The 27458-nt window shown below is 44.9% G+C and overlaps 1 protein-coding gene across 1 annotated transcript in view; it reads left to right on the top strand.

The window, feature by feature from the left end:
* Positions 1-2427: 2427 nt before the first annotated feature.
* ZNF598 (zinc finger protein 598, E3 ubiquitin ligase) overlaps positions 2428-27458 on the top strand; it is a 59483-nt gene continuing 34452 nt past the window's right edge. Inside the window, exons 1-2 of the mRNA XM_073636464.1 lie at positions 2428-2566; positions 5308-5489. Of these exons, the coding sequence (XP_073492565.1) occupies positions 2539-2566; positions 5308-5489 (210 nt within the window). The 5' untranslated portion in view covers positions 2428-2538. The remainder of the gene's footprint in view (positions 2567-5307; positions 5490-27458) is intronic.

Genomic DNA, 27458 nt, shown 5'->3' with positions numbered 1-27458 from the left:
GACATACCTCTTATAGAGGTAATATTCAAGGCGGGTGCCTGCACAGAGACTGGCGCAGCAGGGATGGCCTGCAACTCAGGCTGTACCGGAGCAGCCACAGTGGGGGATTCCAGGTGAGCAGTGCGACTCAGGAGCGTTTGTAACGCCATGGCAAACTGATCCATGCGGTGATCTTGCTCATCCAATCTGGAAAAAATATTACCAACAAGTGGATAGATTGTATCTTCTGAATTCATGGCCTTTGTCTACTGTCAGAAACCATGAACCAGACTGAGACAGAAGTACAGTAAAATCACACTTGTTTATTAATAAAAATAAAAAGGTAAATAGAGTAAGCATAGTCAAAGCATAGCCAGAGTCCAGGAACCGGATCGGGTAGTCAGCCAAGCCAGAGTTCAGTAACCAGATTGGGTAATCAGCCAGGCCAGAAGTCAGGCATCCAAGTAGAGGAACAGTAAGCAAGATAAGGAGCCAGAAGGGATGTCAGCTTTAAACAGGAACGCAGGAGATGGTTTCTTGTGATGTGACCAAGGCGAAGGCAGGAATGAAGTGAGCTGGAGATCTTTAAGTAGGCGGGACTGACGAGCAGATCCACAACAGCTGGTTAACTGTGGAGAGAGATGAGAGCTGACAGCTGAGCAGCCAGCTCAGAGAAGGAAGGGCTGAGCCAGATACAAATTTTTTCTTGCACGTGAACAGAGCGAACGATTTTAGTTTAACCACTTCAGCCCCGGAAGATTTGACTGCTGAATGACCGGGCCATTTTTTTGCAATACAGCTCTGGGGCTGTATCTAAACAAAACTGACGTCCTTTTTTCCCACAAATAGAGCTTTCTTTTGGTGGTATTTAATCGCCTCTGCGGTTTTTATTTTTTGTGCTATAAACAAAAAAAGAGCGACAATTTTGAAAAAAAAAAAAAAAAAAAAACACAATATTTTGTACTTCTTGCTATAATAAATATCCCAATTTTTTTTTTTTAAAAAAAGCTAATTTTTTTCTCAGTTTAGACCGATATATATTCTTCTACATATTTTTGGTTAAAAAAAAAAAATCGCAATAAGCATATATTGATTGGTTTGCGCAAAAGTTATAACGTCTACAAAATAGGGGATAGATTTATAGCATTTTTATTATTTTTTTTTTTTTTTTTACTAGTAATGGCGGCGATTTTTATCAGGACTGCACCATTATGTCGGACACGTTTTTGGGACCATTGTCATTTATACAGCGATCAGTGCTATAAAAATGCACTGATTACTGCAAAAATGTCACATTCAGGGAAGGGGTTAACACTAAGGGGCGATCAAGGGGTTAACTGTGTTCTCTGTGTGTATTTCTAACTGTAGGGGGAGGGGACTGACCTAGAGGAAATGACAGATTCTGGTTCCTAGCTAATAGGAACTCATCATCTGTCACGCCTCTCAGAACAGAACGGGGATTTATGTGTTTACACACACGTCCCTGTTCTGCCTCTCATGCCCCCGATCGCTCGTGGCCGGCGGTCTTTGTGACAGTCGACCATGAGCATCGGCACCCCTGCTGTGCAGCGGGTGCGCGCCTGCTATCCCAATCCCGCAAGCCAATGTATAGCTACGATGGCAGCGGGATCATGCGGACCTGCCGCAGTAAAATGACAGCGGCTGGTCGGCAAGCGGTGTAACGTTTTAGTACGATTTTCGTACAAGAAAGATCAGAAAAGAAAGACTGTGAATGATCAGAGACAATAAACAACAAAAAAACGCCTTTGTCGTACGAGAATGTTCGTAAGAATTTTCGTACGAATTTTCTTTCAATCGGTTCCAATTTGCCGTGAAACATCGAGGGAAATCGGACGAACGTTCGCCCGATTTTCTTATAGTGTGTACTCCACTTAAGGCCCCTTTCACATTGCCGCGACTTGAAAGTTGAATGACTTAACCGTGATTTCAGGGAATTCCTGTGTAAACTTGAGGACTATAGACCTCAACTCCCATCAGTCGGACCAAAGTAGTTAGTACAGGGACTGCTTTGAAATTGGTGTGACTTGAAGTTGCACAGATATGAATGATCATCTTTGGGAAGGACTTGTCATGCAACTCTGATCTCCAAAGTCACACAAGTGTGAAAGGGGCCTAAACCTAATTTGGGCCTACTGTCTAAAAAAAAAAAAAAAAAACCTGCACTGCCACAAGGGGCCTCATTGCACAATCAGAAAGAGATGAAAAAAATAATAATTATAGAAATAAACATGAAAAATCAGCCCCCCCACACACACACTTCCTCCTTATTGCTGCATTTTTGGATTTTGTGTCCCCAGTCTTCCTCTCCATGTTGTAATCATTCATACTGCCACATAAACCGTCATAACTGGTTCTTTTTGACAACACAGCCGGTGTTAGCGTCCCCATTCACCTGAGTACTGTGTGTGTGTGTGTGTGTCACCTCCCTGTGAGAGGAGAGAAAGCTGAAGTCTGACAGAGATAAGCGAGTTTCAGACCTCCGGCGCGCACAGAGCGTCGCCTGCAGTGGCGCTCTGGTACCCGATTCCGCTGGACTCTATGGCGCGCTTCCGGCGTGGAGCGGCAGGTGGGTGACGTTTCCTTAGCCGGTCTCGTGTGCTCGCTCTTAGGCTCGTCTGTGGGAAGGCGGGTTGTGAATTCGTGGGACTCCACCGCGGCAGCCGCGTCCTAACATCGCCGGAGCTCCCAGAATCCTCTGCGGCTCCCACAGCCGGCCCAGAGCTTCCAGAACTCCGTACGGCCGGAGACCTACCGCCCGCCACAACTTACCCAGAATCCTCTGCGGCCCGAAACCTACTGCTACCCACCACAGCTCTCCCACAATCCTTTGCCACCAGACCTCCCTGTACTCAGCTCTCCCAGAATCCTCTGCGGCCTGTTCTGCACCCTGTGCTCGAGGGATCTTCTGAGGCCTGACTGGTTCCCCATACACGGCTCTCCCAGAATCCTCTGCTGCTGGAGACCTACTGCCTGCCACAGCTTTCCCAGAATCCTGTGCGGCCAGACCAGCTCCCTGAACTTGGCTCTCCCAGAATCCTTTGCAGTTAGTTCTGCTCGCTGTACTAGATTCCCTCGAAATTCCTTTACAGTCTACCACAGTTTTACCAGAATCCTCTGGGGCTTATCCCGCTCCCTGTACTCGGCTCTTCCAGAATCCTCCGTGGCCAGTCCTGCTCCCTGTACTCATCCCCCAGAATCCTCTGGGGTTAACCCCGCTCCCTGTACTCATCTCCCAGAACCCTCTGGGGCTAATACCGCTCCCTGTACTCATCTCCCAGAACCCTCTGGGGCTAATCCCGCCCCCTGTACTCATCTCCCAGAACTCTCTGGGGCTAATCCCGCTCCCTGTACTTATCTCCCAGATCCCTCTGGGGCTAATCCCGCTCCCTGTACTCTGATCCCCAGAATCCTCTGGGGTTAATCCCGCTCCCTGTACTCATCCCCCAGAATCCTCTGGGGTTAATCCCGCTCCCTGTACTCATCCCCCAGAATCCTCTGGGGTTAATCCCGCTCCCTGTACTCATCCCCCAGAATCCTCTGGGGTTAATCCCGCTCCCTGTACTCATCCCCCAGAATCCTCTGGGGTTAATCCCGCTCCCTGTACTCATCCCCCAGAATCCTCTGGGGTTAATCCCGCTCCCTGTACTCATCTCCCAGAACCCTCTGGGGCTAATCCCGCTCCCTGTACTCTGATCCCCAGAATCCTCTGTAGCCAGTCCTACTCCCTGTACTCATCTCCCAGAATCCTCTGTGGCCAGTCCTACTCCCTGTACTCATCTCCCAGAATTCTTTGGGGATAATCCCGCTCCCTGTACTCGGCTCTTCCAGAATCCTCCGTGGCCAGTCCTGCTCCCTTTACTCATCTCCCAGAATCCTCAGGGGCTAATCCCGCTCCCTGTACTCTGATCCCCAGAATCCTCTGTGGCCAGTCCTAATCTCTGTACTCATCTCCCAGAATTCTTAGCGGCCAGTCCTGCCCCCTGTACTTGTCTCTCCCAGAATCCTCTGGAACCAGCCCTACTTGCTGTACTCTGATCGCCCAGAATTCTTAGTGGCCAGTTCTGCTCCCTGTACTCAGCTCTTCCAGAATCCTCCTGGGCCAATCCCGCTCCCTCTACTCTGATCTCCCAGAATCCTCTGTGGCTGGTCTTACTCCCTTAACTTGCCAGAATTCTTAGTGGCCAGTCTTGCTCCCTGTACTCAGCTCTTCCAGAATCATCTGTGGCTAATCCCACTCCCTGTACTCTCATCTCCCAGAATTCTTAGTGGCCAGTCCTGTCCCCTGTACTTGTCTCTCTCAGAATCTTCTGTGGCCAGTCCTGCTCCCTGAAGTCTGCTCTTCCAGAATTTAGTGGCCAGTCCTGTTCCTTGTACTCCGCTCTTCCAGAATCCTCTGTGGCTAGTCCTGCGTCCTGAACTCTGCAGTTCCAGAATTTAGTGGCCAGTACTGCTCTCTGTACTTGACTCCTACAGAATCCTCTGGGGCCAGTGCTACTCCCTGTACTCCTGATCTCCCAGAATCCTCTAGGGTTAGAGCGGAACTAGAAACACCATTTAATACAACAGCCAACTTTCTGGGCCCTCCTACCTCAATTTCCGCTCTCCTCTGTCCATTCTTCCAAAGTTTCACAACCTGCACTTTACATACGCAGTCCCTGCCCACATCCTAATCTTCCTTCAGTATTTTTCATTTAATCCCCTTACAGCCCCTAGTATCACTGTTCTCATCTGCCCTTCCAGTCTTAAATTTAGACTTAGATTTCATAGTCTTACATTTTATTTTACCTCTATAAACAACCATTTTTTTTTTTTTTTTTTTTTTTTATAATCCGATTTCATAGTCTCACTCCCTGCTGCCCAGAGCTTCCCCTCCAGAAGTTTTCCAGGGTGATACTTTATATTCATCAGGGTCACTTTTCACCGTTCTTCATCTAACCTTTTAATACTTTTGGAGGTTTCATTAATTCTTGACGACCAGTCTGGTATTATTTGTGGCTCACACTCTTCACTAGATACCTCAAGTCACACAGTCGCTCTTCCTTTTTTTTTTTCACCCAATAAGACTAACTTTGTATTACTTTATACTGATCTCGTTATTGCACCATTCCTATTTTACTGTATCCTCTCTGTTTGGAATTGACTGCATTTCACTTTTCCAGTGTCTCCCATCCACTAGTTGTAGCCAAATTCTGCCAATAACCACTAATCTCACCTTATATATACACGCAGTATCTTAAAGACTATAACTTTGGATCAGTATTTCCTTCTTTGTGACTAGTAGTACGGTATTTGTTCCTCTTGAGACAGCCATGGCATCAAAGTCAGTGAACACCTTGGATCTGGAGAGAAGTTGTGTGTTGTGCTGTCAGGAGCTGGATGTATACGCTGTGGGCAAATGTGACCATCCCATCTGCTACCGCTGCTCCACCAAGATGAGGGTGCTGTGTGAACAGAAGTACTGCGCCGTGTGCAGAGAAGAATTGGATAAGGTACCTCTAAAAATTGTTGATAACTGTGACTAAAAAATTACAAAGGCCTTATTCACACGGCGTACTTAATGTATTTTCGTGTGAAGGGCTGTATTTTCCCAGGTTTTCTTTGCAGGGAGTCCCATTTATGTCTACTGGGTCTCAGCAGCTGCTCCCAATTTGGCATCCAGAACACAGACAGTGTGAGTTCGGAGACGTCAAATACAGACAGTGAGGTTTATTTACTAAAGCTAGAGAAGGCAAAATCAGTCACACTTCTGCAGAGAAACCAATCAGCTTCTAACCTCAGCTTGTTTAAGATTTGGCAATAAAACCTGGAAGCTAATTGGTTTCCCTGCAGAAGTGTGACTGATTTTGCACTCTCTAGCTTTAGTAAATAAACCCCACAATCTGTCTTGAGAGCGAGCCCGCAGGTGTGCCCCCCCATAGGAAGCATCTTCCCATAGTGGCGCACCAAGAAGAGGAACGACCTGGAGCGCTGGCGGGGGACCCCAGAAGAGGAGGTTCATGGCAGCTCTGTACAATACCACTGCACAGAGTAGGTAAGTATAACATGTTTGTTAATAAACGACTTGACTTAATCACGTTAAAGTTGTAAAAATGCATCGCTCTTTAGCTCCCTGCACTGCCTGTTTACATATGTGGTTGCAGGACAGTGAATGACTTTGCTGCCTATGATTGGCTATCCACTTGGACAGCTTCCTGGCAGGATCGCTCAGGCTTTAGACTCGTGGTTGAACATGCCTGAGCTCATTGCTACTTGCTTGAACAGGAGGTTCAGGGAACTAACATTCCATGGTGGATTTGATTTAAATCAAGTCAATTTTAAATTGCTAGTAAAAATGCTTGATTTAAATCAACTTGATTAAAATCATAATTTTTGAAGAGCAACTGTCATCTCTGTCCCGCAGTGGCTCCTCCTCTGACCCGCTGTTGACTCACCGACAGTCCCATTCACTTTCATAGGAGGGCTGGTGATGCGGCAGTGACACAACAAGGTGAGGGACGTGGCGGCAGCAGGTAAGTGGATGGCCGCTAACAAGCGCTGCCATAATGGATCTGAAATGTCAGGTGCTCTTTAACTGTAAGGACTTATTCTTGTTGGTAGTTAGAATCTTTAATATTTGAAAACTAAATGAAGGTTTCCTATTTAGAAAAATAAGCTGTCATGTTAGTAAAACATCGATATCCGAACCGATTTTAGGCTAATCACACATAGTTAGGGAACTACTCAATTTCTTTTATTTACCATATTTATCGGCGTATAACACGCAAAAATCAGGGGAAAATTGTGGGTGCGTGTTATACGTCGATCTCCGCTGATTGTGAGCGGAGCGAGCGCCGCCGTCATACACAAAGCCGAGTGTACTCGACTAGGCTCGGCTCCGCACACAGTCCCGCCATTGGACCTGTGTTATGTCCATCATAGGGGCAGGACTGTGAGAGGAGCCGAGTACTCTCGGCTTTGTGTATGTCGGCGGCGCTCGCTCCGCTCACAATCAGCGGAGATCGGTGCCAATTTTAAATAGCCTGCAATGAGTCTAGGCAAAGGCTGCAATGATACAAGGCTGCAGATGGACACTGATAAGGCTGCATTGATGGGCATTTAAATGTAAGTTTTTTTTTTTTTTTTTTTTTTTTTTTTTTCCTTAAAATTCCCTCCTAAACTTGGGGCGCGTGTTATACGCCGATAAATACGGTAATTAAAACAATAACCTTGCCAGTGCACAGTGCATGTTATCTCAGCTTTCGGAGCTTGGATTCATTGAATGAGTTTACCAAAATGTAAATATTGCAGAATATGTAGCCTTATGCTACATACAGTAATTAAGCTCCATTTCATGCTGAATAAACAATTATTAATGTACCTTAAATCGAAAACTATCTCTTTAGATAGATTTTTACTCCAAAAGCATTTTATTAAAATACATTTTTTATTAAAAAACTAAAAAAATCTAATTTTAAATAAAAAAAAAAATTAGATTTTCCTTTTTTTTTTTTTTCCCACACTGTAACATTTCAGCCTTCACAGCATCGCTGATTATCTTCTGTTGAAAACATTGTCTCGGGAAAAGCCGCTGGAGGCATTGCTATGAGCTCAGAGCTGTGGAGCTGCCAGCCTATCGGGATGTAGTCCTGGCTGAAGCACACATTTAAGGGTGGCCCAGGGGTGCCGACAAGGGGGTGGAGCCACCTACTGTCAGTAATGGGAGAGAGAGAATCTATACAGGCTGAATGTAAAAGAAATGACAGGCTGTCAACAAAATGCACACTGAAATGCGAGAGCTAAGGTATGCTGCTACATCGGTTTCACATGGAGGGTTTAATAACTTTTTAATTTTAGATATATTTTGATAACAGGTTAACTTCAAGTGAGGCATACCACTGCTCCAGCTGAATTTTCTGTCAGAATTTGGCCCTGTGTTTCAATGTTGTGTTTCTAGGATATGTAGCCGTATGATAAAGTATATAGGAATGTCAGAGTGACGTCATGCCCTGGAAAGAACGGGATGATTCAGTGCTTTGCGCAGGGCTTGGCTGTCATTGAGAAAAGAAAAGGTGTGGCATTTATTTTCTAAAGAGATAGTATAAGTTTTATTTTCACTATACAAGAGGTGATGTGCCAATTTTTTTTTTACAGGCTGCTGTACTGCCATTCAAAATTGAGAACGCAATGTAACTGGCCAGGGCTTCCATTATTTGTCAAACCATATCAATGTTAAATCAGTCCATCCCACTGCTATACATGACCTTGTTGCTGGTAACAGTGGGGTGTTCTGACCTTTGCCCATCTAGTCACGTTTATAGAGGCCATGTCATCATACTCGTCATGAGAAAAGTATAGTGGCTACCAGCTGCTTTACCTTCTGCTGAAAATGCTAGATGCCTGGCGGAGCCTGACATTGGTACTTTTGAGTCTGAGACCCAGAAGAAGAGTGCTGAAAATTAGTGCCAGAAAATGTCAGAACCTCTTATGTCCTAAACTTGTTTTGTGTTGGTGACTCAGATAGTGTTGAAGAGAAAGCTATGGAATAACCATCAACAGAGAAGGTTAGCAATGACTCCCTCACTTCCGGTATTCTTTCATGACAGTTCCCATTAACAATTAAGCACACAGGCAAATATTTACTGGAAGCTTTAGCAGGGTGACCATTGATTTTCCTGGCTGCTCAGAATGGCTTTTTTTTCCAGAACTTTTGGTGCAAATCACACTGAAGTCCTACAGTTCAGGTCCTGATTTTAGTTTAAAAGAGAAGTATGGACTTTTTTTTTTTTTTTTGCACATTTATACTTGCCTAGGTGCTCCATCTGTCCCCCACCGCCTCTAACACCGCCAATCGCTCGGTTCTCAGAGCTTCCTAAGCATAGAGCTGCTGACTATCACTCAGCAGCTCTCTGCTCTGCCTCCTCCTCAGTCAGTGGAGCACTGGGCTGTGGAAGGGGGGCAAGTTCGAGAGGCTGATCCGGGTGCCGATCCAGGCATGTGGGTGGTTCCCGACTTCATTGTTGCGATCTTGCCCGAGCCTGGTCTGGCTCTGTGACATCATCAGACAGCGGGCTTCAACGGGTCACAGGAGTGCCGAACAAACTGCACTTCTGTTATCCACAGGAGAAGTACAGCCAAACAAGCTTTGGCTGTACTCCTTTAAGTTAGAACTGTAGGCAAAATTGTGAGGAAATCCCTGCAAATGAAGGGAATTCCTTGGGGCCCCCCAGGTCACCAGAACTAGTTTCTCCATTGGAAGATTTTCCCTCCTATTACTTTTCTGGGGACAAAGCAAAATTTGTGATTTTCTTTATCATGCTGAAGTCTTTATTGGCTTATTCACCTAGCTTCTTATTCAGATGCAGAAGTTAGAAGTTCTTTTTCTCTATGAAAACCATCTTGGCTCACCCAGATGTGACTTGTTTTCATATAGCTGGGCATCCCTCTATTAGTCAAAGTTCAATTAGGCCTGAGCCAAGTGATATAAATCTAAAAATATGGCAGCATGACAGCCATACATTCCAATGGGAAATTTTGAATGAGAAGCCAAGCTATTCCAATATGAAAACCATCTTTGCTCACCCAAATTCTACTTGTTTTATACTAACTGGGCATCTCTCTATATTGAAAAGTTTAATTTGGTCTGAGCCAAGTCATATATGGCACCACACTTCTCACCCTGTCATCCATGCATTTCAATGGGAAATTCCAAATAAGAAACCAAGCAAGTTCTATATGAAAACCATCTTGGCTCACCCACATTCCACTTGTTTTATACTAATTGGGCATCTCTCTATAGGAATAGCTTGGCTTAAAAATTTCTCATTGAAATGCATAGCAGTCATGGTGCCATATTTTACGGTTTATATCACTTGGCTCAGGCCTAATTTAACTTTGACTAATAGAGGGATGCCAAATTTATATGTAAACATAGAAAGAAAAAAATGCCCCAAAGGGATAGTACGGGCAGGCAACCAACACAGGATCGATAGACAATAGATACAAAAGAAATATAAAAATACCGGTACAAATTTTATTCAGTATACAAAAATATCAACATCCAAAAACATTTGTGAAAATGGGAACAGGAATATAGAAATACAGCTGCTAGATGCTGCAGCGAGCAGTGACTCTGCAGCTGCACAGCTGAGATGAGCATTACCCCTGCATGGATGTGAGAGGATTATCCAGAAAAAGATTTGCACCCTGTGTCTTTTTGGCGGTTCCTGTGAGCTCTGACCTGCTGCTCCACCCTGGGGGTACAGTTCACCCTTAGCCTCAAGTAGACTTGTCTCACATCTAAACTTGCCGTATATTGAAGAGGGTGGTGAGTTCCAACTTATTGGGGTCACCTTAGAGCAGGGATATGCAATTAGCGGACCTCCAGCTGTTGCAGAACTATAAGTCCCATGAGGCATAGCAAGACTCTGACAGCCAGAAGCATGACACCCAGAGGCAGAGGCATGATGGGACTTGTAGTTTTGCAACAGCTGGAGGTCCGCTAATTGCATATCCCTGCCCTAGAGTTATAATCCAACCTAGTGGACCTCCGGACGTGGGAATCCATCTGCTTATACTATTGCTGTGTATCATCTTCACTGTAGAGGAATATGCGATTTAAATATAACAGCACGCTTTGCCTGAACCCCTGAAGAACGAAGTACATAAATCTTTTTGTATTTTTCGAAACATGTAGGGTTTTTTGTTGCAGATACAATTTGCTTCTAACCTTTGGTTCTCTGCTCGTTGCAGCATCTAGCAGCTGTATTGCTATATTCCTGTTACCATTTTCACAAATGTTTTTAGATGTTGATATTTTTATATACTGAATAAAATGTGTATTTTTAGATTTCTTTTGTATCTATTGTCGATCGATCCTGTGTTGGTTCCCTGCCCGTACTATCCCTTTGGGGCATTTTTCTCTTTCTACATTTTCTTGGGATGTGGCAGAGACCTTCAGGATTAGCCTCTTAAATAGTTTCCTCTTCAATATTTTTCTAATTATATGAAAACAAGTCACATCTGGATTTAACAAAGATGGTTTTCATAGAGAAAAAGGTATTTATTTAGAATTGCCCCATTAAATACAAGGCAGGTAGGGAGATAGAATTGTTGCCAAACTTCATTATTTTATTATAAACTTTGCAGATGATTGTTTAGTAAATAATCACTTTTGTGAATAAGATCCAACCTGATAAGAAGCTGTGTGAAAAGGAGGATAATTTCTTTATTCTAATAAGGAGACAACTTAAGTTTCACGTACACGGGACGTTGTTTAAAGTGATTGTAAGGGTTAATTTTTTTTTTTATATATTTTTTTTTTTTTTTTTTTATTTTAAAATAACAAACATATCAAACTTGCCCCCACTGTGCAGCTCGTTTTGCACAGAGTGGCCCCGAACCTGCTCTTCTGGGGTCCCCCGGCTGCTCTCGTGGCTCCTCCCCGCATCAGATAACCCCCTCGAGGAAGCGCTTCCCCGAGGGGTTACCTTGTGGGTGCGCTCCCGAGTCCAGCATTTGCGTCCACAGGCACGAATGCCGGACTTGGCCCCGCCCCCCAGCGCCCGCATCATTGGATTTGATTGACAGCAGCAGGAGCCAATGGCTGCGCTGCTATCAATCTAGCCAATCGAGACATCGGCCAGAGCTGGTGTGCTCGCCCCTGGCGAGAGAAAAAGAGGGTTCAGGTAAGTAAAAAGGGGGCGCTGGGGGGCTGCTGCACTGCAACAGGTTTTTCACCTCAATGCATAGAATGCATCCTCCACTTCAATTAGTGCGCCGCGCATTGTACGCCCTGCGCATGCGCAAGATCAAGAGCCAGCAGCACCATATCCCGGAAGGAGCAACGAGTGGGCTTTAGATGCCCACACTGAAGATGGGAGCCCGCGCAATGAGGAGAGCAGAGTGAGCTTTTTAAATAGAAAACCTGCTATTAACTGCCTCCTGCCTGCCGTATAGACAAATTGCAGTTGGTGGGATCCTCTTGTTCTGGGCCGACGTCATATGACGTCACCCAGTCTCGCTGCAATCACGCACCATCTGAGAACGCAGCGATCGTGGGCACCCTGTGTCCCTGGGACACGGCGCAACCCCAATCTCGGTAAATAGCTGATGACGTGGCTCTTTACCCATGTGATCAGCTGTGTCCAATCACAGCTGATCACCTGTAAACAAGGAGATGCCGTTTATCAGCTCTCCTTGCCTCACACTGACAAGTGTCTCTAGGGAGTGCTTTCTAACTGTGTTGGGGGGGGGCTTGTACTGTAAGAAGACAGTGATCCATATTCCTGGTGCAGAAACACAAGATCTTTGTCTTCTCCTGTCCCAGAACAGCAATCTGCCTTGTTTACATGGACAGATTGCTGTTCTGCCTGCCTTGGGAACGATTGGCGGGTCCATCTCAGCCACTGATTGGCTCCCACTGTGTCCAATTGCAGCAGAAGCGGGTCACCGGTGGCGCACGTGCACCCCCTAGAAGAAAAAAATCATGTACAGGTATGTGATTTCGCGCTAAAGGGCCGCCCTGCTGCAGTATATGTTTGTGGGGCAGTCTTTAAGCTGTTAAGTGTAACTCCAGCCAGCCCAAAAAAATTTTAGTATTTTTTGGATAGCATAGGGAAGGGTGAACACCCCTGTAAGGTTTGTTTACTGTCTGTGCCCCTGATCAGAAGATTTCACCTCACTTTCTTCCCCTGTGTCAAATTGATGTTGAAAATTTTGGGTTGTTGTGGAAACAAGGATTGTTGATAAAGCTTCAGTGGAGACACCTTTTTCCCATAATAACTCTTACAGGAGTGAATTCCCCTTCCATGGTGTAGATTTCCTCTCACTTCCTGTTGTCTCCCTCCGTTTTGTAAGTATGAGTTGTATGTTTGTAACTCGGGGACTACCTGTACGCTGTTTACCATCTATGGGAGAATTTATGGATTTCTCTTTTTTTTTTTATTTTTTTTTTTTTTTAGGCTCGAATGACCAGCTTTAAAGTGTTTGTTACCCCAATAATTCAAATTACTGATCTGTTCCTGCTGTACTATGTATTTGTATGAAAAATGATCTTGTAGGGCTGTGACTTTCCTCAGTATTTCCTCGGTATTTCTTTTAAAATAGAATAAAGAAAATATTGTTTTTATTTCCATATTTCCGCTCTTTTTTCGCTTATATCGCAAAGAATAAAAAACGGAGTCATGAATAAATACCACCAAAAGAAAGCTCTATTTGTGTGAACAAAATGATAAAAATTTCATTTGGGCAACAGCGTAGCATGACCGCGCAATTGTCATTGAAAATGCGGGAGCGCTGAAAGCTGAAAATTGGCCTGGGAGGAAAGGGGGCGAAAGTGCCCAGTATTGATGTGTTTAAAGAAGTGGGTAGCAAGGATAATAATTACTGTATTTATTGGCGTATAACACGCCCTTTTTCACCCTGAAAATCGGGTGCAAAAAGCGTGTGCGTGTTATACGCCAATACTTAAATTTTAGCTGCCTCGGAGGGGGCGGGACAAGCGCCGTCAGATTATATACAGTGAGAATCTCCTGTTTACTTGGCGGCCTCTGTAATAGGAAGTCCCGTCTCCTGGGCCGGCATTGGACCACTGTTCTGTCCATCATAGGAGATTCTCACTGTATGTAATCTGTCGGCGCTCGTCCCGCCCCCCTGCCTGTCACCTCTAGGCTGCAGATGGGCATTGATCAGGCTGCACTGATGGCAATGGTGAGGCTGCTGCACTGATGGCAATGGTGAGGCTGCTGCATTGATGGCACTTTTGAGACAGCAGATGGGCATTGATCAGACTTCATTGATGGCAACGGTGAGGCTGCAGATGGGCACTGACCCTTATTTTGCTTCAAAGTTCCTTATTAAAATGTTTTTTTTTTTTTCCCTGAAACTTCCCTCTTAAAATGTGCGTGAATGTGACCTGTGCTCACTTGACATAAACAATATGTGAAGGAATTTTTTAAAAATGGATTTGGTTATCATATGACTGGTTGGTTGATTGATTGATCTGAAGTCTGTGTTATCTTATTGACTAAGCCCAGTGAATAGTCACTCTGCAAAGAGAACAGTGTCTTTTCCTTTAGTAAATCATTTCCATTGTGGTAAATTGACACTAAACCCTGGTTTAAAGAAAAAAAAAAACTATCTATCCAAGTATGTATTCACTCAGATGTGCTTTTCTTTGCTCTCTGCCTTCTCCAAATTTCCAAATGTATCTTTTTTTTTTTTTTTTTTTTTTTTTTTTTTTTTTTAAATTGCTGTGATCTGACTTCCTGTTGGAGGCTGTCTATGTTCGTTCTCCATAGTCTCACTGTAAGTAGGACCCTAGCCACCCTCGCATGCTCGCTCCTAAGATGGACTATGGGATGTGTATTCTACATAGAGCAGTGCATATGACTACAACTTGAGTGTACTGCTCATTCCAGACAAATAGAAGTGAGGGGAGGGAGATGTTTGGGAGCTCATGGAGGAAATGTGCAAGAGGGGATTTTAGGTAAGCTACATTTTTTTTCAAATGTGTGTAGAAACGTAGTGTGCTACCGTAGTGTACTACCTTCCTCTTGACCCCCTTAAAGAATAATTCCATGTATCTGTATTTTATACATGGGTACATTGATCCAGCTTGGACCAATGTAACTGTTTTTACCATACCTGGCTGATGCCCCTGGAAGCTAAAAGTCTCTGAAGTAGACACTGCTCCTCCAGTCATCTTCATTTAAGGGCTGGTTCACATCAATCGCACAGTAACGCACTGTGCGATTTCATGTGCGATCTGGGTGCAGTGTAATTTCAGCTTATTCATTTGAATGGGCTGAAATCATGCCAGACCGCACCAAAGGTACGGTCTATGCATTAAGATAAAAAAGCCTTCTGCTGCAGCAGCCCCCCTAGTACTTACCTGAGCCCCATCTCTGTCCAGCGATGTCCATGAGTGTCTCGGCTGTCCGAGACTCTCCCTCCTGATTGGCTGAGACACAGCAGTGATGCCATTGGCTCCTGCTGCTGTCAATAAAAATCAGTTAGCCAATCAGGAGAGAGAGGGGAGGGGGCTGGACCACGACTCCGTGTCTTAATGGACACAGGGAGCTGTGACTCGGCTCGGGTGCCCCCATAGCAGGCTGCTTGTTATGGGGGCACTGGACAGAAGGGAGGGGCCAGGAGCACCAAAGAGGGGACCCGAGAAGAGGACCCAGGCTTCTCTGTGCAAATCCACTGCAACAGAGCAGGTGTTTCTCATTTGTTTTGTTTTTTCTATGAAAATAACACTTTACAATCACTTTAACATTAACTCCTTCTGCAGGTCGGAACTGCAGTGCATTTTGAGAGCGATGTAGAAAACGCGCACGGAAGGCGGGTTTCCCTAAGGCCCCTTTCACACTGGGGCGTCGGTTGCGGGGTTTTTCGACTTCTAGTGGGGCGGTTTTAACCCCCGCTAGCGGCCAAAAAGGGTTAAAACGACCCGCTGCATCGGCGGTTCGGCAGCGGTGCCCATTCAGGTCAATGGGCAGGAGTGGTTTAGGAGCGGTGTATACACCGCTCCAAAGATGCTGCTAGCAGGACTTTTTTTTTAGCATCCTGCCAGCGCACCGCTCCAGTGTGGAAGCCCTTGGGCTTTCACATTGGAGAGACAGGAGAGGCGCTTTACCGGCGCTATGCAGGCGCTATTTTTTAGCGATGTAGGGCCTATAAAGTGACTCAGCGTGAAAGGGGTCTTACCGTGTTCTGATATGAACTGGCCCTAATGATGATAAACTGGCCCTGATGTTAAAACACCTGAATACAGTTTTTGTGTTTTAGTAAAACTGTACATATCACTGCAACTACATAGTGTATTCAAGTAAATGTATACTTTTTCATAATAAATTGGATCTTCATTTGCTGGTAAATGGTAATTGATATCCCCTGATTTTCTTTATTTATATATTATTTATTTATTTTTTTTTTTTTTACATTCTCCTCTTCTGACAAAGCGAGAGAGTTGCAATGTATTTTTTTCTCTATTCTGGAGGGGAAAGACTGTACAGGGACTGATTGGTCAGTATCATAACCAATAACATGATCTGGAACTAGTCCTCCTGGCTACCAACAGTGGTATGAGACTCAGAGCTGTCAGCGACACCTTGGCCTTTGTGCTTGGAACGAGCTTCCTGAGCAAACACTGATGCACATACTGTATACTAAATGCAACTCCTTGAAAGAATGCTCACTTCCATGATGCTGCAAATCTGTGTGACGCTAGCAGCAATGGGTTAAAATGAAAACCTTTGCATTTTCAGCTCTGAATTTCAAAGTACGTGTTGCCAGCCCTACCTGATTTCTGATGGATTATGAAGTTCACTGTTCTCTTCCTACCCCCCCCCCCCCCATCTCCATAACCTAGCCATATACACAGAGAAAGCATAGGTAGTTATTAGCTCACACGATTTCTGGCAGGATCAACAGGTTTTGTTTTTTTGTTTTTTTGCACTCTTACAACAGGTATAACAGTGTATTCACCATTGAATTCAACTGAATATATAACAGATCAAAAGAAGGCAGAGAGTTCATTGTTGTGGTTTGTGTAAACTTTTTATTTTACAATACTATTATAATTTTTTATACTTTAGAAATATATTAAAGGTTCATTTTTATTTTAATGCCATGTCATACTTACCTGCTCTGTGCAATGATTTTGCACAGAGCAGCCCCAATCTTCCTCTTCATAGGCCCCCACCGGAGCTCCTGGCTCCTCCTCTTTGACCTGACCAGTGCCCCCAGTAGCAAGCCGCTTGCTATGGGGGCACTGGTGCGTGCTCACTCCCAAGCCCCGCTCTATGCATCCATTAGAGACACAGAGCCCTTGCTCAGCCCGCCCTCTCCTCATTGGCCCGCTGGTCTCAGCCAGACAAGGAGAGAGAGACCCAGGACTGCCAAGGCTCCCATGCACATCGCTGGATTGAGAGGGGTCTTAGGTGAGTATAAGGCTTAATGTACACAGAACGCTTTACAACCTTCCCTGAATGATTTAACCTGACAGATCGTAAACTACGTTTAAAAACGTCTGTTTTGCCGCATTTACATGCCACGTTTGCGTTTAGAAGCTTTTTTTTTTTTTTTTTTTTGCAAATAGTAAAAAATGAAAAACGCCTGTAAACGAAAATTAGGCTAAACCCGAATTACCGCGTCTACAGTCTTAGAACATCCGTCCTGGACGCATTTTATTTATTTATTTATTTTTTGCTTTCCAAACAATCCTTCTGAACTCAACTGATTAGGAAAATACTATAAATGTGTACATGTACTGATAAGATAAAATAGAGGAATAAAATAGAGGAGAGTTCAGGGACAGATGGAAAAAACGCCCAACTGCTCCTAAACATCTGTTTATCTGCGGGGTACATGAATCCTTAGTGGGGGGAGCAGCACACGTGGATTGTTATTTTTTTTTTTTTCCCCTCCATGTAAAGAATGCATGAAGATAAAAAACCTTCAGCCTTTACTACCACTTTAAGGCTTCGTGCAACTGTGGTTTATTGTAAATGCTGTTTCTTATCGTACATCACGGGACACAGAGCCATAGTAGTTACTATGTGGTTATAGGCCACCTTCAGGTGATGGACACTGGCACGCCCTAAGACAAAAAGTCCACTCCCAATATAACCTCTCCCACTACTGGGAGTACCTCAGTTTTTCCCCAGTGTCTAAGGTGTTGGTCAAGAGTAAAGATGTGCTGTGCTGAGCTCCACTGGAGCAATCCTTGCTGGGGCTTGCCATGCAGCCGGATCCATTCAAAGTGTCTTTTTGGCCAAATTGAATGGTACCCGGGCTTTGTGTCCAAAAAAACAAGGTTTTGCCTGTAAACGGTTCTCTTTTTAGAGAGCTGGACCCAGGGATCCAGTACTTTTGGTATTAAGACCATAAAGTTTTACTGGCGGTGGTGCTATTACAAATCCAGGATTGTGGGTTTCCCCATGGGTCCCCAGTTCCTGAAGGTTTGTTAATGGAACCCACCGTGAAGGGTGAAGATTGCATTTGTTGGTTTACCACAGAAAACACTGTGGCGGGAAAGGTAAGTGGAGTTTTCTAAGAAATTTTTGAATTTTCTTATGAATGTCTCCTTTAATTTAGTGAATGTTGTCATGCCCATGTGTCACCACTTGGGGCTGTATAGAGCTCACCACTGGGGGCTGTATAGAGCTCATGCTTGCCCCAAGAGAGCTCACGTTGTGTCCAGAACAGCAGCTTCCTTTCCTTCAGCCAGCAGCAGACCTCCGGTAAGTCTGGGGGGATTTCCCTCCCCACCAGACACCCCCCACCTGTGCTGTTTTCTCTCCCTCTTCACGAGGAAGAAGTGTCAAGAAAAAACAAAACAAAAACGAAGGCACACTGTCCTACTCGGCGGCTTCCAGGCTCCCTCTCGCCATTTTTTCCCCCTCACTGTACGATCCCATAGGATCAAAGGCCCGCGCTCACGCGGGAAAGCTCTTTTTTTTTAAAAAGAGGAGGGGAGCCGTAGGTGACGGAGGGGGGCGGGGCTTAGCGCGGCGTTGGCGTCCTCCAACGTCCAGCGCCGGATAGTGTTTTCAAAAGCACCATTGTTACTGCTGCAAGCTGCGGAGGGACACAAGTGCAAAGGTGGCATGAAAGAGGTTTGGTGACACAGGCATTTCTTTTGACACATTTACTATTGCATCAGGCTGAGCATTAATAGTCCAGCCCTGCCGCTGTTATTGCTCAATCAGTGGATGCGTTCCTTCTGGTAGTACCTCTGCTTTGTGCATCGGACTATGGTCAGAAGGGGGGGGTAAAAGCACCTCAAAAAGGGGCTCTAGAAAGACTTCTACAGCCACAAGGAAACCTAGAACCATCTCAAAGATGGCATCCTCCCCTGAGTGATTTGGCTGGTCAGAATGAGCCATCAGGGACGTCAGGTGTTGCAGCTGCTCTTAACACTGCAGCCCCATATATATTACTAAAGAGGTTTTTTTCCTCAACCATTTTAGGCTTGGAGCAAAAAATTGATGCTTTAATCGCATCCCAGAGTGGGACTAAGCATAACAGGCCCCTGTCCATTACTCAGGACCCTCAGACTGAGGAACAGGGGGCGAGAGATGACTAATTTCTCTCAGGGGACCAGGAAGAGGCTAGTGACTCCTCTTCTGAAGAGCCTAATATGGAAGGATCAGGTTCACAAGAAGGGTTCTTGGTACAATCTCTCACTGAATTGGTCCGCTCCACATTTTTTCTGTCAGTAGCGGAGTCAGTAGATGAGCCCACTTCTGGTTTGGGTTAGCTAAAGCCTCCCCAAACTATTAATGCTTTTCCTATCCATTCATTACTAAAAAAGCTTATGTATTTCTCCAAAAAAGTTTTCAACACTTTATCCTATGGAGGAAGAGTTTAATAAGAAATGGGAGATTCCAGCAATTGACGCTGCTATATCCTCGGTGAACAAAAATTTGACTTGTCCAGTAGACAATGCTGAAGGATCCAACAGCTAAAAAGTTGGAATTCCTGTTTAAAAACCATATTTCGCTGGCTGGTTCAGCGGTTCAGCCTGCGCTGGCAGCGATCGGGGTATCTCAGTCCTTAAAGGACCAGTTTAAAGAGGTACTCAGAGGCATTATGTTTTACAGTAGACGCTATGAGAGATTCTATTATCCAGGCCTCATGGCTTATGCTAGGGCTGGTACATGTGCATAGAAATTTATGGTTGAAAAATTGGTCAGCCGAAGCGCCATGCAAAAAGCTCTTAGACAGTTTTTCCATTTCACGGTGAACTGTTATTTGGGGACGACCTGGATAAATACATCCAATGAATTTCTCATGGAAAACGTTCCCTTTTACCAGTTAAGAAGAATTTTAAGCGCTTTTCCAGTGCCAGGAGCGTCAGCCTCCAGGCAGTCGTGACGGCCTCCACCATCAGGTCCAAGAGGTAAACCTCAGGGTCAGCCCCAGGGTCAAAAGAGGTTTTGGGGGAGAAAACCCACTAAACAAAATACTAAAACCTCCTTATGAAGGGGCGTGCCACTCGCTTGAGTGGGAGGAAGACTTCTGCAGTTCTCAAGGGTCTGGCAGGAACAGTGTTGAGACAGAGGTGACCTCCTTAATATCTCTGTTTCAAACCATAGTTTCGAGAGTTTCCGTCTCCTCGTTTTCTCAGATCAAACGTTCCCAGAGATCCAGAAAAAAAGAAGTCTCTCTAGCTTTGGATCATCTCTTGTCTCAAAAAGTGATATGGGTGGTCCCCTTGGAAGAGCGAGGATTAGGGTTTTATTCAAAACGGTACCAAAACCAAACAGGAATGTCAGACCTATTTTAGATCTCAAAGAGCTAAACCAGTTTTTGAATATCCGCTCTTTCGCATGGAGTCAATCCGATCAGTGGTCTCCATTCTACAAGGTGGAGAGCTGCTAGCGTCTATTGACATCAAGGATGCTTATCTCCATGCACCTATTTTTCCCGCTCACCAGAAATAGCTACGCTTCGAGATAGAAAATCTTCATTTTCATTTTGTAGCTCTGCCTTTCGGTCTAGCTACTGCACCTCGAGTGTTTACAAAGGTCCTGGCTCCTCCTTTAGCCAGATTAAGGGCTCAAGGTATAAAGATTCTAGCTTACTTAGATGATCTACTCTTGATAGATCAATCGGTAACCCACCTAAACCTAAAGTTTGGTCACCGCAGTCAGCTACCTGGAACACCTAGGTTGGATTCTCAACCTAGAAAAACCCTCTTTAAAACCATCAAGGATATTGCATTACTTGGGTCTTATCATAGATACAGCTCAGAAGAGGGTGTTTTTGCCCCAGACAAGGATCCGTTCCATAAGGGAACTGATTCAGTTGGTCAAAGCAAAGAAGAACCCTTCTATTTGATTTTGCATGAAATTGTTGGGCAGGATGGTGGCCTCATTCAAGGCCGTTCCTTATGCGCAGTTTCATTCAAGGCTGCTGCAAAACAGTATCCTGTCCACTTGGAACAAGAAGGTCCAAGCCTGGACATCCCAATGCGTTTATCCCCCAAAGTGCGTCAAAGCCTCAGTTGGTTGATATTCAAGAATCTTCAAAAAGGAAAATCCTTTCTACCAGTGGAAGGTGGTAACAGATGCCAGCCTTCTGAGCTGGGGAGCAGTCCTGGAAGAAGCGTCTGTCCAAGGAAAATGGTCCAAATCAGAAATGACCTTGCCCATCAATATTCTAGAGATTCGGGCAGCACGCCTGGCCCTGAAGGCCTGGACGCTCAGATTACGGGATTGTCCTGTCAGAATCCAATCCACAACAGTAGCCTATATCAATCACCAAGGGGGCACGAAAAGTTGTGCGGCCCAGAGAGAGGTGAATCGTATCCTATCTTGGGCAGAAGACAACATTGCTTGTCTATCGGCAGTCTTCATTCCAGGAATAGAGAATTGGCAGGTGGACTACTTGAGTCGCCAACAGTTGTTCTGGGGAGAATGGTCTCTTCACCCCAACATCTTTTGGTCAATATGTCAAAGATGGGGAATTCCGGACTTGGATCTGTTTGCGTCCAGGTTCAACAAGAAGATCGACAACTTTGTGTCAGGGACAAGGGATCTGATGGCATGCGCAACAGATGCCTTGGTTTTTCCATGGGATCAGTTTTCACTGATCTATGCGTTCCCTCCTGTTCTGCTGCTCCCGCGCCTTCTTCACAGGATCAAGCAGGAAGGGAAGGAGGTGATTCTTGTGGCCCAGAAGATCTTGGTATGCAGCGATTATAAAGATGACAGTAGGGGACCCGTGGACCCTACCATAACGGCCAGACCTTCTTTCGCAAGATCCGGTATTCCATCCTACCTTACAAACGCTAAATTTAACAGTTTGGCTATTGAGACCCACATTCTGAAAGACCGTGGGCTGTCATCTTCAGTAGTTTCTACTTTGGTTAATGCTAGGAAGCCGGCCTCCAGAGTCATATACTATAGAGTCTGGAAGGCATATGTCTCCTGGTGTGAATTCAGGGGTTGGCACCCCAGGAAATATGTCATAGGTTGGATCCTTGAATTTCTACAGATGGCATTAGAAATGAAACTGGCTTTGAGTACTATCAAAGGCCAGGTGTCGGCCTTATCAGTGTTTTTTCAATGACCACTTGTTTCACACTCTCTGGTTCGTAGCTTTATTCAGGGGGGGAAATAGAATTAATCCTCCAGTTAGGTCATCCCTGAACCCTTGAGACTTGAATTTAGTCCTGTCTGTGTTACAGAAACAGCCTTTTGAGCCGATACGACATATTCCCTTGGTCTTTTTGTCAAGGAAATGAGTTTTTTTGGTTGCCATATCTTCTGCAAGAAGAGTATCAGAGTTGGCTGCTCTTTCTTGTAAAGAGCCATATTTGATTGTTCATAAGGATAATGTTGTATTCCGGCCTCATCCCAATTTCCTACCGAAGGTAGTGTCAGGTTTTCTTTTAAACCAGAATATTATTCTGCCTTCATTTTTTCCGGAACCTCATTCTGCGGAAGAAAGGTCACTACAGTCTCTTGATGTGGTGAGAGCAGTCAAGGTCTATTTGAAGGTGACCGCTCAGATTCGTAAAATAGATGTTTTATTTGTGTTGCCAGAAGATCCTGAAAGAGGACAGGCAGCGTCAAAATCTACTATTTCTAAATGGATTTGTCAAGTGATTGTTCAAGCTTATGGTTTAAAAAGGAAAAATCCACCTTTTCATATTAAAGCACACTCCACCAGGGCTGTTGGTACTTCCTGGACAGTGCATCACCAAGCCTCCAGTGTACTGCAGGCTGCAGTATGAGTCCTCTAGTCTCTTAGTGCCCTACTTTTGTTGTGTCTCCCTCCCTTAAGTTGGCATTGCTATGGGACATCCACATAGTAACGAAGTTCGCCCCTGGGACTTTAAAATGAGGTGTTCATGATGATCAAAAGGTATACAAATATATAAGTAAGAAAGTTTATTTGAATAGTAACAGCATCATCCAACACATGACATGAGCATGGGTAACAGATTCATAAAAACAGCAACATGACATAATGATCCTCTAAACATAGCTATAATATTGTAATATCAAAAATGATACAGATATACATGATACATCTCTAACCCGACACGTTTTGCAAGCTTTCCTCGCTTCATCAGGGGCTGATGTGCATCTGATGTCTGTAAAAAACAGATGGGGTATATATTAGAGTATAGGTTATGATTGGACAAGAGCATGAGGCCTGAACCGATCATCCCATACTGCCTTGTCAAACGATTGGCTTCAGAGGCTGATCCTGAGCAAGGGTTGGCAGGATAATCTCCCCCCCGGGAGCTGAAGGGACGGGGACCACAACAAGGAGGACCGAGGCCAGACGCGGGGCAGGCATGGCAAAGATTTGAAAAAAGAGGTGTGAACTCAAACTTCGCTCATGGATCTTGCAGGGCGTACTCACTGTATGGAATATATGAGTATAAGTATGTATGTAAAACTGGAGTAGCTATGGAATATATAAGCATGAGTATGTATGAAAAACTGGGTTAGCTAAAATATCAATGTCCTAGAAGTATAGGGTAATGTACACGGTACACAATATTGAAGGTATCAATGTCCTGAAAATGTAGGGTAATGTACATGATACACAGTATTGAGAAGTATCCTACAGACAAGGTATGAGGTAGCCAGGATAGCAGTATAATAAGGGTATAAAATGTGTGTACTGATGCAAGGTATCCAAAAATGTCCTGCAGAGCATGGGGGGGAGATGGTATAGAAAAAAGAAAAAAAAAAGTGGAAAAGAAGTGAGGAAAAAATAATCTAACGGAGAAGTGAAGAAGTGAAAAAGTGCAACAAAGTAGAGTGAGAGGAAAAAACAAGTTAGGTTGGAGTATAACAAAACAAACCAAGGGAAAGGGAGAGATGAAAAGAATGTGTATACTTATATATTCCATAGCTACTCCAGTTTTACATACAAACTTATACTCATATATTCCATACAGTGTGTACGCCCTGCAAGATCCATGGGCGAAGTTTGGGTTCACACCTCTTTTTTCAAATCTTTGCCATGGCTGCCCGGCGTCTGGCCTCGGTCCTCCTTGCTGTGGTCCTCGTCCCTTCAACTCCCGGGGGAGATTCTCCCGCCAACCCTTGCTCGGGATCAGCTTTTGAAGCCAATTGTTTGACAAGTATGGGATGATCGGTTCAGGCCTCATGCTCTTGTCCAATCATAACCTATACTCTGATATGTACCCCATCTGTTTTTTACAGACATCAGATATGCACATCAGCCCCCGATGAAGCGAGGAAAGCTCGCGAAACGCGTAGAGTTAGAGGTGTATCATGTATATCTGTATCATTTGTAATATTACAATATTATGACTAGGTTTAGAGGATCATTATGTCATGTTGCTGTTTTTATTAATCTGTTACCCATGCTCATGTCATGTGTTGGATGATGCTATTACTATTCAAATAAACTTTCTTACTTATATATTTGTTCACCTTTTGATCATCATGAACACCTCATTTTAAAGTCCCGGGGCGACCTTTGTTTTTCTGCTATGTAAATAGAGATGGGGGCAGTCTTCAGACTTTCTTTTCTGATCCCACATAGTAACTACTATGGCTCTGTGTCCCGTGATGTACGATAAGAAAATAGGATTTTTAAAACGGCTTACCTGTAAAATCCTTTGAAGTACATCACAGGACACAGAGGTCCCTCCCTTCTTTTGGTATACACGTGTATTGCTTTGCTACAAAACTGAGGTACTCCCAGTAGTGGGAGGGGTTATATAGGGAGTGGACTTTTTGTCTTAAAGCATGCCAGTGTCCATCACCTGAAGGTGGCCTATAACCACATAGTAACTACTATTGCTCTGTGTCCCGTGATGTACTATGTCAAGAAAAGGATTTTACAGGTAAGCTGTTTTTAAAAATCCTATTTTCTCCTGACAGGAGAAAATCAGGCTTAAAAATTCACCTAAGCTGCGTTTTTTCAAACCCGTTAGGCAAGTTTAGCAATGTTTGTTGTTTGGGCGTTTATTTCATTGGCCAGAATTTTAATTAATTCTGGCCATTGAAATGAATAAACACTGAAGTGCTAAACACACAGAGTGTGCTTAGAGCGAAGTTCCACCCAAAAATGGAACTTCTACAGGCACCCGGCTCCCACTTCCTACCCTGGTGCAGAGGCGCCAGAGGGAAGATCACCTCTCCCCCCTCCCTGCAATCTTTTGGGACATGTTACAGGTCCCAAAAGATTGCCAGGCGCCCACAGTTAGAATGCCGGCGCCACGGAGAGGAGCTGGGCTTTGTGCACCTGCATCGCTGGACCGTAGGACAGGCGATTGTCTGATTAAGTCAGCAGCTACACTTTTTGTAGCTGCTGACTTTTAAATGGGTGAAACTCTGCTTTAACCACTTGCTTACTGGGCACTTAAACCCCCCTCCTGCCCAGACCAATTTCCAGCTTTCAGCACTCTCACACTTTGAATGACAATTGCGCGGTCATACAGCACTGTACCCAAATGAAATTTTTGTAATTTTTCCCACAAATAGAGCTTTCTTTTGGTGGTATTTAATCACAGCTGGGATTTTTATTTTTTGCTACACAAACAAAAAAAAGATGGAAAATTTTGAAAAAAAAATCATGTTTAATTGTTTATATAAAATTTTGCAAACAGGTAATTTTTCTCCTCCATTGATATGCGCTGATGAGGCTGCACTGGTGGGCACTAATAGGCTGCACTGGTGGGCACTAATAGGCTGCACTGGTGGGCACTAATAGGCTGCACTGGTGGGCACTAATAGGCTGCACTGGTGGGCACTGATAGGCTGCACTGGTGGGCACTGATAGGCTGCACTGATGGGCACTGATAGGCACAGATAAGGTGGTACTGATGGGAAGGATAAGGCGGTACTGATGGGCACAGATAAGGTGGCACTGATAGCCACTGATAAGAAGGCACTGATGGGCCCGGATGAGTGGCACTGATAGGTACCACTGATAAGTGGCACTGATGGGCACTGGTAGGTGGCACTGTTCTGGCACTGATTGTGGGCACTGATAGGTGGCACTGATGGGTGGTGCTGGTGGGCACTGGTAGGCAGCACTGTTGCCTATTGTTAGGTGGCACTGGCAGGGGGCACAGGTGGGCACTGGTGATCTGGCGGCAGATCTCCGTGATCGGGACTGATGTCCCTCTCACGGCCGCCGGTGAGCGGCTTTTTTTTCTCCTCACGCTGTCAGCGCGAGGAGAAAAAATAGCCGATTACTGGCTCTGTTGACATCACATGATCAGCTGTCATTGGCTGACAGCTGATCACGTGGTAAGGGGGTCGGGATAGACCCCTTACTCCGATCTGTGATCCTACGAGTCTCAGACTCACTGATCACAGAGCGTGCCACGCGCACCCTGCAGGGGGCGCGCAGGCCGCTCGGGCACAGGACAACATCAATATACGTAGTCCCGGCAAAGGAGGTCCACGCTGTAGCCGTCATTCGGCTATAGCGCAGATCCCGAGTGGTTAAGCACGTTTAGACACTTTGGGCATTTTTATGGCCAAAGGCTCCTCTCCTGAATATTCAGGAGAGGAATCTTTTACTGCCATTAAACTCTGTTGCTCCTAAATGCCTGTGTTTGTGCATGGACACATTGGAGTTGATTTAGTAAAAATGGAGCGTGCAAAATCTGGTGCAGCTATGCAGAGAAAACAGTCAGCTTCCAGGATTTTTTGTCAAAGCTTAAAGGAGTTGTAAAGACAGAAGGTTTTTTATCTTTATGCATTCTATGTGCAGCAGCCTCCCCAGCACCCCCCTAACACTTACCTGAGGTCCCTCTCTATCCAGCAATGTCCATGAGTCCCTCGGCTGTCCGGGACTCTCCTCCTGATTGGCTGAGACACAGCAGCCATTGGCTCCCACGGCTGTCAATCAAAGTAGGCCAATCAGGAGAGAGGGGGGCGTGGCCTAACGGCAGCTCTGTGTCTGAATGGACACATGAAGCTGCAGCTTGGCTCGGGTGCCCCCATAGCAAGCTGCTTGCTGTGGGGGCACTCGACAGGAGGGAGGGGCCAGGAGAACCGAAGAGGGACCCGGCTGCTCTGTGCAAAACCAACTGCACAGAGCAGGTAAGTAGAAAGTTTTTTTTTTTTTTTTTTTTTTTTTTTTTTAAAACAAGACTTTACAATCACTTTAATTGAACAAGCTGAAGTTAAAAGCTGATTGGCTACCATGCAGAGCTGCACCAGATTTTGCACTCTTAAGTTTTTTAGTAAATCAACCCCCATAGGCTGTTTATTGAGGTAAATTCAGGGGCTTAGCCAAAAAAACGCCAAAAGCTCCAAAAAGGTCCGTTTAGGAGCCGCAGTGTGCGTGAAGGCATAAGCACAATGACATTAATTTCTGTGGCTTTGTGTTTTTGCAAGGGTCCTATTCAGTTCCACTTCACCCTGCTAGGGTGAAAGAATGAATGCAGGACTTTTCTTTTTAATGCAGCATGTCAGTGTAAGATGTCCTACTAAAAAAAAATAGCAGTGCATTTGGTTTGA

Source organism: Aquarana catesbeiana, linkage group LG06, assembly GCF_042186555.1.
Source record: "Aquarana catesbeiana isolate 2022-GZ linkage group LG06, ASM4218655v1, whole genome shotgun sequence".
NCBI classification, from domain to species: Eukaryota; Metazoa; Chordata; class Amphibia; order Anura; family Ranidae; genus Aquarana; species Aquarana catesbeiana.
Note: the sequence above shows the minus strand (reverse complement) of the source record. Positions and strands in the feature narration are given on the sequence as shown.